Here is an 11,501-nt window from a genome sequence, read left to right as displayed (position 1 = left end):
ACTTGTGTGGTGGGCAGCGCAGCCTCTGACCGGGCTGAGAAACACGAGGCTGCGTCTCGTCCCGCCGGGGCGCGGAGCCCGCGGGCTGCACGCAGCCCCTGGCCGCAGAGAGCGGAGCCGCGCCGAACCACAAACACCTTCCGAGTGGGAAAAGTACAAGCAAAAATCCAGAAAGGAAAAAGGCTTAGAAATGATTACCATTCAGAAAACTGCTAAATGGTGGAGAAAAATGTAAAATTCACAAAACAATGCTTAGTTAGGATCTTCTTTGTGTGTGAAAAATTCATACAAAAATCAACAGCAAATTTATATTCTTTGCTATAAAAACTCATTAGGTACATATGTGCATGGAGGCTCGGAGAGGCTGGGCTCTGTTAGAAAAGAATTAAACTTAAAAGTACAAACGGATAGGGAAGGTGCGTGGGGCGGGGGGAGGGGGTCTGGACGCTGGCCAATCCGGACCCCAAAACCCCAGCTTCAACCTGGGTCCTGCACCGTAAGCACCTCAGAGCTAGTTCCCAAGTCCTCCATCGGCCAGGGACCTTCACAATCTGCATTCATTTCTTTCTATATATATATATATATATAGATATATATATACTTTTTCTATAAATGCATTATAAATATTTTATCAAGATCTTGTAAGAATCAAGTTTCTTAGCTCGGAATACATTGGAATATATATTATACATATATATATATATTTATACCTAAAATTTAAGCAATACTTCATGCTACTTGCTTTTAATAAAAAGCATTCCGATCGCAACACCGCAGTGTGCCGGCGACATGCTTACGACAGACGGAGATGCTCACTGGCGACGCGACGTAGGAGGAAAGAACACTTTGGATGCGTCTAAACGCGCGGGGCCTCGGGCCCCGACAGTGTCTGCCGCTTCTCCGGCACGACCTCCACTTCTTCACACGGCAATGAAGCCCGACAAGGCCCCCGCCCGGCCGGGACGCAGGCTGCACCTGCCACAGGGAAACGTCCCCACTTCTTTTGTGTGTTTTTTGTTGGTTTTTTTTTTTTTAAGGCATCGTCCCTCAGACTTCAGAAAACCCAGCCACAAAAATCCATCAGAGCAATAAAAAAAAAAGGCACAAACTCGCATCTTCCGATGGCTTTGAGACGCTCAAGCCGACTTCCAGGCTCACGTTTCCATTCTGTCCAGTTTTTCCTTGAAAGGCCCAGTAGCTCTGTCCTCTCCCCCGCCGGCCGCGAACCCCCGCAGCTCCCCGCCCAGGCCCGCGGCCGGGCCAGAGCCACAGACAACGACCGGGGGTGTCGGGGTTATTTTCTTAAGAAAAGCCTACGGGATGAGTTGAGTGGTCTACGCGGAGACTGTGGGATCGTGGGTGAGAATCACGCTGTGAGCACCAGTTTTAGTCAAGTTCGTTGTGTCTCGGGAGACCTCGGATTTCCTCGCTCTCTTCTTCCGGTCAAGTCCCCACAGGCTCCTCCCTTCGCGCTCCCGAGGGAACCGCGGGCGTGTGCTTGGCTTCCGCGCGTGCGCGGGCGGACTCGGCGCACGCGTCGCGCGCTCCGTGTGCCCGCCACGCCCCGCGGGCGCGTGCAGCCCGCGCCGTCCCGGTCTGGGGCGGCGGGAAGGCCTCCCGCCGCCGCCGCACGCCTGGCGGCCGGCCCTGCTCGGAGGGCACCGCCGCGGCGGGCGCAGGAGTGACCCGGGAAAGTTTCTTGGCTGAGCTTCAAGACAGACAAACACGTGAGAGAAGAGCAGCTTCCGGGCCGCTACAGCGGGGGCTCCTCCTCCATGGGCTCCTCGTCCGGCCTGCGGGGAGGAGAGGGCGCGATGGGCTGCCGGCGGACGAGGCGGGACCCGCGCCCCTGGGCAGACCCGGGGGGGTGGGGGGAGGGCGCGGACGGGGGCTCACCTCTTCTCGGCCGGCTTCACGCCCACCGACAGCGAGGCCATGGCGGTGACCGTCTCGGCCTCCTCGTTCTCGCACTTCTGCGCCTCGATCAGGGAGTGTCCCACGGTGGAGGCCAGGCGCGGCAGGCAGCGCCAGTACTTGCCTGGGTGGGCGGGGGGGAGGAGGGCACGGCGCTGGGCACCCCTGCCAGGCGGGCCGGGCGGGACGGCCCACCGAGCGCGCTGCGCTGCTCCGGGCCGGAGGGCTGCCGGATCCCCCGGGCCCGCGACCTGCTGCTCGGGAAGCCGTGCCGGCACAGGGGCCCACGTCGCCGGGGTCTCTGCAGAGCCGGGGGGCCAGGCCGGGACCGCGGGCGCACAGCACAGGCCACCCCGCTGCTGGGGACCGGGGGCCAAACGGCCCCACACGGCTGCCTGAGCCCCGGCCCTTCTGACCTGCAGATGCCAGGGCGCCGGGGGGTGGGGGTGGGGGGGGGTGGGGGGGGGGAGGCGGCAGGCCTACGGAAGCCGCCGCGGCGTGGAGTGGGCCAGGGTATTGTGGGCAGAGCCCGGAGAAGGCCGGGGTGCCGCGGGGTCCCCCCAGGACGGCACCCGTCGACACCCAGCGAGCAACTTACTGTGGACCTCCATGACCTTCTCCATGGAGCGGACCGCGTTGGTGTTGGGTCTCTGCTGCACAACCTTTTCCGGCAGAGGCTCGAGCTGGAGGAGAGATTGAAACGTGCAGGGGCCGTCAAGGCGGCAGCGCAGTCCCCTGCGCTACCACAGCTCGTCCAGGGCCGGCATCTGCCCGCGGGGCACACTCTCTGGCATCTTCCGGAAGACAAAGCAGCCCTGCAGCGTCAACTGTGGCTGGGGTACCGATAAGGGACGGCTATTCCGCAGCACCCTAGGGGGACTATGAAGCGTGTCCGTGGGTTCTTAAGAGAAGGAAGGAAGTGGTTCCCGCCATGGCTGAGCCCAGGGCTGGGGTCCGCGGCACACTGCGAATGGACAGGGTCGCTCCAGGGAGGAGGGGCCCTGAGCAGGTAACGGAAGAAGCAAGCACACGCCTGTGTGCCGGGCCCAGGTTTGTAGGCAAACCGAGGGGCAAAGGAACACGTGCAGCAGGTCGGCTAGAGAACCAACGAGACACCTACAATCAGGCCGTCCCAGCACTCACGCCTCTCCTCCTACCCGGGAGCCCGAGCTCTGAGGGCGGGGCTTGAAGCCAGCCTGGGCAGGAACGTCCACGAGCCTGTCGTTTCCAACTAACCACCCAAAAGCTGACAGTGGCGTCCTGGCTCAAGTGGTAGCATGCTAGCCTTGAGCAAGAAAGATCAGGGCCTTGAGTTCAAAACCCAGGACCTGCACGAGAAACAAACCAAACAAACCAAAACCAAAACCAGGAATCAAAACACCTCAAGGAAGTGGACAAACCTACAGGAGCGGGTGGAGAGAGGTGAGCGGGAAAGACAGCTGGTAAGGCTACACGGTGCTCTCAGCTGTTTCTGGGCGGAGGAAGAAAAAGCCACCCTGAGTCCGCCTGGTTTCAAGGTGCAAGGGGACAGCCGCGGTCCACACTGGCTGGGCGTGTGCAAGAAGGGACCACGGCGCTCCGGTGAGCACGGAGCCCCCCGGGGGCTGGCACGCGCGCCTGTGCCCTTAGTGCATCTTACCCCGCGTCCCACCCTCCTCCTTCCCTCTGCTGCCTCTCCCCGGCCCCCCCGCCCCCGGGGATTGCTGGGTGCCCCTGCGGAGGCCAGCTGTGGGAGTCCCAGCACGGCCGGCGTCCACCAACGACGCCGGCACAGACCTCATCCTCAGGAGGAGCCGCCCACACCCTAGGCTGTGGAACACCGGGGTGTCCCTCCCAGCTCCGCACAGCACGTCTGGCGGGGCACCGAGAGGGGGCAGGGTGGAGGCCAGTCAGTCACCACAGGCCTCAGCGCCGCCGGTCCTCTTCCCGTGAACCCCCAGGAGACCGGGGACAGCTCATCGCGACGCCAGTGTCTGCCGCTCAAGTGGGGCCGGGTGCAGCCCCGAGGCAGCCTGAGGAGCACTGGCTCTGCAGGACGGGGCCCCGGGGGTGGCGGGAGCCTGGCCGTGTCTGGGGTGCTGGGTGCCCCAGGCGTCCTGGGTGAGGTGACGCTGGTGTCCCCACGTCCGTGCGGCTCCTTTCTGACCCACGCTGGCACCACGGGGAGCCGCGCTTTGGGGTCGCACACGCGGGGATAGGCACGCACGCCCCCGTCTGGAAGCACGCCAGCTGTGTGGCACGCTCTGGACACTGGGACCCCACGAGCGACGCGGGCCTCACTCTTCTCTGGCCCAGGAGCCCGTCCCAGTGCCTGGGCTCAAGGTTTTCCCCGACTTTGTCCTGCGGTGCCGGGGACCCTGCCCAGGGACCCAGGCGTCACCCCGATGGCAGCCGGTGCTGCCGGGAAGAGGGCCTCCGCCCCACGCCTCGGGGAGCCTGTGACGCCAACCCACACCTGCAGAGGACCCTAGAGAGCCCCGCTGTCCCCGGGGAGTGAGCAGGGAAGAAGTAAGCCTTCCACCCCATCGGCACACACGAGTGCCACCCCCACCCCACCCCTCCGCCCGCCCCAGCCCAGCCCCGGGCGTCTGTGCGCGCGCGCTCCGGGGCCTCCGTACCTCATTTCCCAGCAGAGCAGAGACGCACGCTTCGGAGGCGTCGCAGATGGCCGTCAGGTCGTGGCCGCCCTCGAGGGCCAGGACGATCCGGCCGCCCGCCAGGCCCATCAGCTGCTTCGTCAGGTACCCGAAGCCTGCGGCAGGGGACGGACAGAGGGTCAGGAGGCGGCGTGCTGCGTCTCAGCACCCGTCTCCCGGAGAGGTGAGGGGTAGGGGTCCCACCGCAGGCCGTGGGCCGGGTTTGGTTTACTACATTTATCTCAACTGTGCTACTACTGGATTTCCTGTTCCTCTGTTCGAGCGTGAATTATGGGTTCCGTGGTGTGATCTGGTGTTGGGCACAGGGCACCAACCCCACCCAGAGGCCCTGCACCACGTGCCTCTGGGAGGAAACCTGGCCGCTCTGGGCACCTGACAGGCCCTGCACGTGCACACGTGCACACTCCGATCAATACCAAGGGAGCACGGCAGGCTATCTCACACCCACACCCGTGCCTTCCCCGCGCAGAGCAGCCAGCCCGGCAGACACGGCCAGCACCACCCGCAGCCAGCGGGAGGACCTCGCCACACCCCGCGGTCGCCACGCTGGACTCCCGGGCAGACCCGCCCTGCGCCAGGCTGCACGCCTGTCCCCGCGGGCGTGGGCGCGGGTCGGCCCCCTGGTGATCAAGGAAGATGCCCAGGACGTGGCCGCCGGCACGGCAGGCAGGAGCGAGGGCCCTCACTGGCTCCGTCATCGCCTGCAGCCCGGGGGCAGGCGGGCTGGGGGAGCGCTGCGGCACAGCACCCCCGGGGCAGCCTCTGGTGCCCACAGCCGCTGCCCGGTACGAGGGCCAGTGAGGGAGGGGGAGGAGGCCAAGGACCGCCGCCACGAGGCCAGGCGACCTGTGGCCTTCCTTCTCGGTGCAGCGTGGTTCCTTCTGCGGCGGAACGTACGCTGCGGAGCTCACACTGCACTGGGGCCCCCGCTCAGCTCCGCAGCCCCTCCCGCTACGCCCGCGCTCCTCACACTGCACCGGGGCCCCCGCTCAGCTCCGCAGCCCCTCCCGCTACGCCCGGGGCCCCCGCTCAGCTCCGCAGCCGCTCCCGCTATGCCCGGGGCCCCTCCTCTAGCACCAGGCAGGCACGCTCCGAGGCCTGGAGTCGCGGCAGCTTCAGAGAACAGAACCCAACACAACACGGGGCCCGTGGCAGCTCTGGGGAGGGTTGGAGACACGAGGAGGGAGCCCCACGGGCAGAGCCCAAGCTGCCGTCCTGGACTGGGGCTGCCCGACTGCAAGCGCGCCGCACGCACTGGGGCGCAGGTGGAGCCCGGACCTCGACGCCGACCACTTACATTTGGCAGACAGGTTGTACCCCCCGAGGGGCGTCGGGTGGCCCTCCACAGCGTCGAAGCCCGACGACACCAGCACCACATCCGGGGCAAACTCGTTGGCGATGGGCATGACCACCGTTCTGCAAGGGGCAGGAGAAGGTGTTGGGAGCCAGCTGAGGGGCTGGGCAGAGACGGCAACGGGGCCCTTGGAGGCCCGTGGGGTGGGGCCCGAGGGCCGTCCCTCAGGAGCAGGTCAGCTCAGGCCCGAGGGGCGCACTGCACAGCGGCAAGTCCGGGGACACGCGCCACGGCAGCTCCGCCGAGGGGCCGCGCGGGACCTCGTGGGGGCCGGTGGTCACCGCACGGGCTCAGCCCGCCAGAGGCCGGGGGAGGGGCAGTGTCCACGGCGGGCCACACGCCCCGTGACAGTGCAGAGCCCACACAGGGCGCCCAGAGGGCCTCCGGCACAGGTGAAGGCTGAGGGGAGCCAACAAGAGACCTACGACGGCGACGGGGGAAGCCGGCCACCCCTTTAAGAGAACTCTCTGGAAAACGCAAACCCCACACAAGAGTTCAACAATGAGGCCCCACTGGGCCACAGCAAGACGCGGCCCTTGAGAGATCACCGTGGGCTCGGCCCTGCAAGGGCACAGGCTCTCGGCAGCTCCCTCGAGGCTCGCGGTCGTGGCTGGCCGCCGAGCCTTCTCTCGGCGCCTGGGCCCCGTGCCTCCCTTGGCCCCGCACGCCAGGTCCCTCCTGCCACGGCGCCCACGCGACGACAACCCTCAACAGCTCACCTCTTCCCCGGCCTCCGGTGCCAGTGAAATCCCACTGCGGACACCGGGAGCCTCGGCTGAGGCCGGAACTCCCTGGGGCGCCTCAGCAGGGGCTCCGGGTTGCAGGCCTACCCCAGACCCCCTTGCGTTTGGGGGTGAAAGTGATCAGATGCCCTGATCCCCAAAGGCAAGAGAAGAGGCACCCCTCACAGGCCAGGCTCAAGAAGGGGCCTGTGCAGTTCGCCCCTCGGGGCTCCGGGCCCACGGCAGGGCCGGCACCTTTCTCTGCCAGCCGCCCACAGGCGAGGATTGAGGTCAGGTCTTGGGCAGGGCCACCTGAAGCCGCCCTGCCCTGGGACGGCGGCCCGACTTTGGGGGACTCACAGGGACGTCAACGGCAGATCTGACCCACGCCCACCTACACAGCTCCTGTCCTGTCCTTCAGGGTGGGGCGTGGAGCTCATGAGAGAAGCACAATAGCCTCAGTTAGTTCATTCAGCAAAACCAATCTCTCCAAGCCCTCTGTGTCACGGGGAGCCCCTCGCTCCAAGGCGCCCGCGGCAGGCTGAGGCCTCCGTGTCACGGGGAGCCCCTAGCTCCAAGGCGCCCGCGGCAGGCCCGCCCTCCGTGTCACGGGGAGCCCCTCGCTCCAAGGGTGCCCGCGGCAGGCTGAGGCCTCCGTGTCACGGGGAGCCCCTCGCTCCAAGGCGCCCGCGGCAGGCTGAGGCCTCCGTGTCACGGGGAGCCCCTCGCTCCAAGGCGCCCGCGGCAGGCCCGCCCTCCGTGTCACGGGGAGCCCCTCGCTCCAAGGGTGCCCGCGGCAGGCTGAGGCCTCCGTGTCACGGGGAGCCCCTCGCTCCAAGGTGCCCGCGGCAGGCTGAGGCCTCCGTGTCACGGGGAGCCCCTCGCTCCAAGGCGCCCGCGGCAGGCCCGCCCTCCGTGTCACGGGGAGCCCCTCGCTCCAAGGCGCCCGCGGCAGGCTGAGGCCTCCGTGTCACGGGGAGCCCCTCGCTCCAAGGGTGCCCGCGGCAGGCTGAGGCCTCCGTGTCACGGGGAGCCCCTCGCTCCAAGGCGCCCGCGGCAGGCTGAGGCCTCCGTGTCACGGGGAGCCCCTCGCTCCAAGGGTGCCCGCGGCAGGCTGAGGCCTCCGTGTCACGGGGAGCCCCTCGCTCCAAGGGTGCCCGCGGCAGGCTGAGGCCTCCGTGTCACGGGGAGCCCCTCGCTCCAAGGGTGCCCGCGGCAGGCTGAGGCCTCCGTGTCACGGGGAGCCCCTCGCTCCAAGGGTGCCCGCGGCAGGCTGAGGCCTCCGTGTCACGGGGAGCCCCTCGCTCCAAGGGTGCCCGCGGCAGGCTGAGGCCTCCGTGTCACGGGGAGCCCCTCGCTCCAAGGGTGCCCGCGGCAGGCTGAGGCCTCCGTGTCACGGGGAGCCCCTCGCTCCAAGGGTGCCCGCGGCAGGCTGAGGCCTGCCGCATGGCAGTACGGAGTGCGGCCGCCCTTCCCGCTCTCCAGGAAGACCGGTGTCTGCGGCTGTAACGCCCAGACCTTTCTTCAGGCGGAAAAGCAGTTCCAGTTAGGGCTTTGGCATGGTTTTAAAGCAGGACATTCTTTCAAGGAAAACCACAGACGCGGTCGCTGACAAAGCCCCGCGGCCGCTGCTGCTTTGAAGCCAGGGCATGTGGTAGGCTTTAGCGCTCCGCTTTGAAGTGGTGCTGAGCTACTTAATTTCTAATCCCCACTCCAGAGCAAGTCCTGTGAAAGCCATCATGAAGCCAAGTTCACACCAAGCGTCCCTGGGGCCACGGAGGGCGGCTGTGGCCGCAGCAGCCTTGGGCGTGGCCTCCGCCGGGCACAGGGAGCCCAAGCCCGGGCGCGGAGCGTGGACACCGCCGGCTTCGCCCGCCACGCCTCCCCTCCGCGGCCCGGAAGCCGCGTCTCCGCGCCTCACGCCGAGCGTCTCGCTCCTTCCCGAGTCCCCAGGGGCCGGCCGGTGGACACCTGCGTTTCTACAATCACGGTCACAAAGCGCTGCCCCCATCGGAAAGCCGCTCTCCAGCTGACGAACGCACCTTCCTCCAGCCAGGGCCCAGGAACTCGCTGGGCCCGGCCAGGCCCACCGCACTGGCGCCCTTCCTCTCTGGGCTCCCTCACCGTTTCTGGCACCCGGACTCGGCCTGGGCCGCGCTAGCCGAGGCTGCATCTTTCACTCAGAAGGTAGATCCACCCATCAGTCCCCAGAAGCTCCCAGGATCAGGGTCAGGCATCCCTGGGGAGTGTCCCTCTCCTCTCAGATACCCGTGCCAAACTTCTTTGCTTGTGTGTTTTATTTCTAAAATCCTGTCAAGTCCTCAGATCAACAGCGGGCAGTCAGTGTGTGTCTAACCACAGCAACTCAGGAGGATAGAGATTCCAGGCTAGCCCAGGCAAAAGAGTCAGCGAGTCCCTGTCTCAAAAACAATGTGGGCATGACGGTCGACACCGGTGACCCCAGTGTCTTTGGAGGCAGAAGTGTGAGGACTCGGGTCTGCGAACGCGCAGGGCCCTGTCTGGAAGACATCACAAGCAGAAGCGGTGTGGCTCACGTCGGGAGCGCTTGCCCGGTGCAAGGCCCCGAGCTGAGGTGCGACCCCTCCCTCGGGTCTTCAGACGAACCCCCAGGGCCTGGGCTGGCCTTCCGAGCAGGACTGCCACTGGAAAGGAGGCAGCCTGGGGCGCGGACGTGGCCCGCGGGCACGCCGCTGTCCGGGACACGGCAGGGGCCTGTGGCGGTACCCCAAGACCGGGCTAGTGAGAGGCGGGCCCCGTGTGCGTGCGGCTCCGCGGGGACGCAGGGCGGCAGCAGCGGGCGTCTGCGCACCAGCCTTCACCCCGTCGCCCCGTGAGGGCCACTGCCGCCTGCCCCGGGTGGGGGGCCAGCGTCCACGCCGGGACCAGCTGCGCCCGTCAGAGCGCCCCGGGGGGCCCCCAGGGCGGACGCCCTTCCGACACCGCGCGGGCCGGCAGCGCCGGGCGGCGGAGGGCCGTGTGGCCGACGCGGGCGGCAGGGACGCGAGGGTGAAGGACCATGCATCACTCTCCGCGTCCAGGCCCACGGCGCACTTCAAAGCCGCGTCTGGCCCCGAGACTGGTTTGAATTAAGATCCCTTTTCTTCAAGTCTCTGGGCCGGAGGAGAAAGTGCTGGCAACTTCTGGATCTCATTAGGGACAATTTTCTTATCTTTTCTTCATCTGAGGTTTGATCCCCTGAAAACCCAACCTGGCAGGCCAGGGCTCTGAAAACAAGGGGCTGCCTTTGAGGCACGCACTGTCCCGAGGGGCCACAGAAAGGGGGAGCGGAGAGGAGAGGGGGCGGGGAGCCTGACCCTTCTTCCCCAGCCCCATGCCCAGGGAACCATAAATTGTAAACTTCAAAGCGCTCCTCTACATTAAAATAATAATAAAAAAAGCCCTCAAACAATTTTCCTTTTCAAAGAAGCTATTGAAGCTTTGCAACGTGCAGGGGGTAAGGGACCGTCACGCACACACTGGGCAGTGGGTAAGGGATCATCATGCACTGGGCAGTGGGTAAGGGATCGTCATGCACACACGCATGGGGCAGTGGGTAAGGGATCATCATGCACTGGGCAGTGGGTAAGGGATCGTCATGCACACACGCATGGGGCAGTGGGTAAGGGATCATCATGCACTGGGCAGTGGGTAAGGGACCGTCACGCACACACTGGGCAGTGGGTAAGGGATCATCATGCACTGGGCAGTGGGTAAGGGATTGTCACGCACACACGCATGGGGCAGTGGGTAAGGGACCGTCACGCACGCATTGGGCAGTGGGTAAGGGATCGTCACGCACGCACTGGGCTGTGGGTAAGGGATCGTCACGCACGCACGCACTGGGCAGTGGGTAAGGGACCGTCACGCACGCACTGGGCAGTGGGTAAGGGACCGTCACGCACGCACTGGGCAGGGGGTAAGGGACCGTCACGCACGCACTGGGCAGGGGGTAAGGGATCATCACGCACGCACGCACTGGGGCAGGAGTCAGATGCGATGGGGAGAAGGTTCACCTCACAGGCCAGCCAGGTGAGCCAGAAGCCCCCAGGAAGGCCCGCGTCTCCTCTGGACCTGGTCTAGGTCCGGCTGCCTCCACGCTTACCCCACGGTGAAAGAACAGCTGGCGCGCTAGAGAAGTGCCAGAGGCGAGGGCTGGCGTGCGGAGGAGGCGGCAGCTGCGGCCTGGGTTCACGACGTGCGGCCTGGGGCCGCGGGCGTCTCCAGTAGGAGGCCAGGGCCGCTCAGGCCGGGTGTCTGCATCTGCACGTGACTCACCGGCCACGTGGCCCACTTCTGCCTTGCTGTAACCGGAGGGCCCATTACTGCTATATGCAACTGAGGGCCGGCAGCAGGCCAGGCCCACAGCAGGAGGCCTGTGCCGGGACCGCCTCCCACCCACCCTTCTAGTGGGCTGCGGCCAGGACCCCAGTCCACACCAGCAAGAGGACGCGGAGAGGTGCACATGGCAGAATACGAGGCAAAGCCTTTGACACGCCCACAGACACGTGCACTTACATGTTCCAGAAGCGCGTCTCATAAACACGTATGCAACTAGTTACACAGATATGTGCCCAGACACGGCACGCGTACACACGTAAGCAGGACCAAACCCCAGACTTAGAGGATTCTGGTGATCTCTGGAGGCTAAGTGGGTTCTGGACCACAATGCACCGTGTCCTTTGCCAAGACCCAACCGAGGTCTCTGGGGCCAGCCGCACCGCCAGCCCCTCCCACAGGCCCCGGAACTGCCCACCTGGAGCTCCCCCAGGGCTCCCCGGGTGCTCAGCACCGTCAGGCCGGCTCCTCCTGGTGGACAGAGATTCCTCTACCATC

At 65.8% G+C, this 11,501-nt stretch overlaps 1 protein-coding gene across 12 annotated transcripts in view; it reads right to left on the bottom strand.

Moving 5' to 3' along the window:
* Nucleotides 1-191: 191 nt before the first annotated feature.
* Hdac4 (histone deacetylase 4) overlaps nt 192-11,501 on the bottom strand; it is a 220,496-nt gene continuing 209,186 nt past the window's right edge. For all 12 annotated transcript variants that reach the window (XM_048344405.1, XM_048344407.1, XM_048344406.1 and 9 more), the window contains 5 exons: nt 5,869-5,987; nt 4,533-4,666; nt 2,513-2,597; nt 1,897-2,038; nt 192-1,793 (listed from right to left, as the gene is read on the bottom strand). In XM_048344405.1, the coding sequence (XP_048200362.1) occupies nt 1,754-1,793; nt 1,897-2,038; nt 2,513-2,597; nt 4,533-4,666; nt 5,869-5,987 (520 nt within the window). In that variant the 3' untranslated portion in view covers nt 192-1,753. The remainder of the gene's footprint in view (nt 1,794-1,896; nt 2,039-2,512; nt 2,598-4,532; nt 4,667-5,868; nt 5,988-11,501) is intronic.

Source organism: Perognathus longimembris, chromosome 4, assembly GCF_023159225.1.
Source record: "Perognathus longimembris pacificus isolate PPM17 chromosome 4, ASM2315922v1, whole genome shotgun sequence".
In the NCBI taxonomy this organism is placed as follows: Eukaryota; Metazoa; Chordata; class Mammalia; order Rodentia; family Heteromyidae; genus Perognathus; species Perognathus longimembris.
This window is presented reverse-complemented; position numbering and strand designations above follow the sequence as displayed.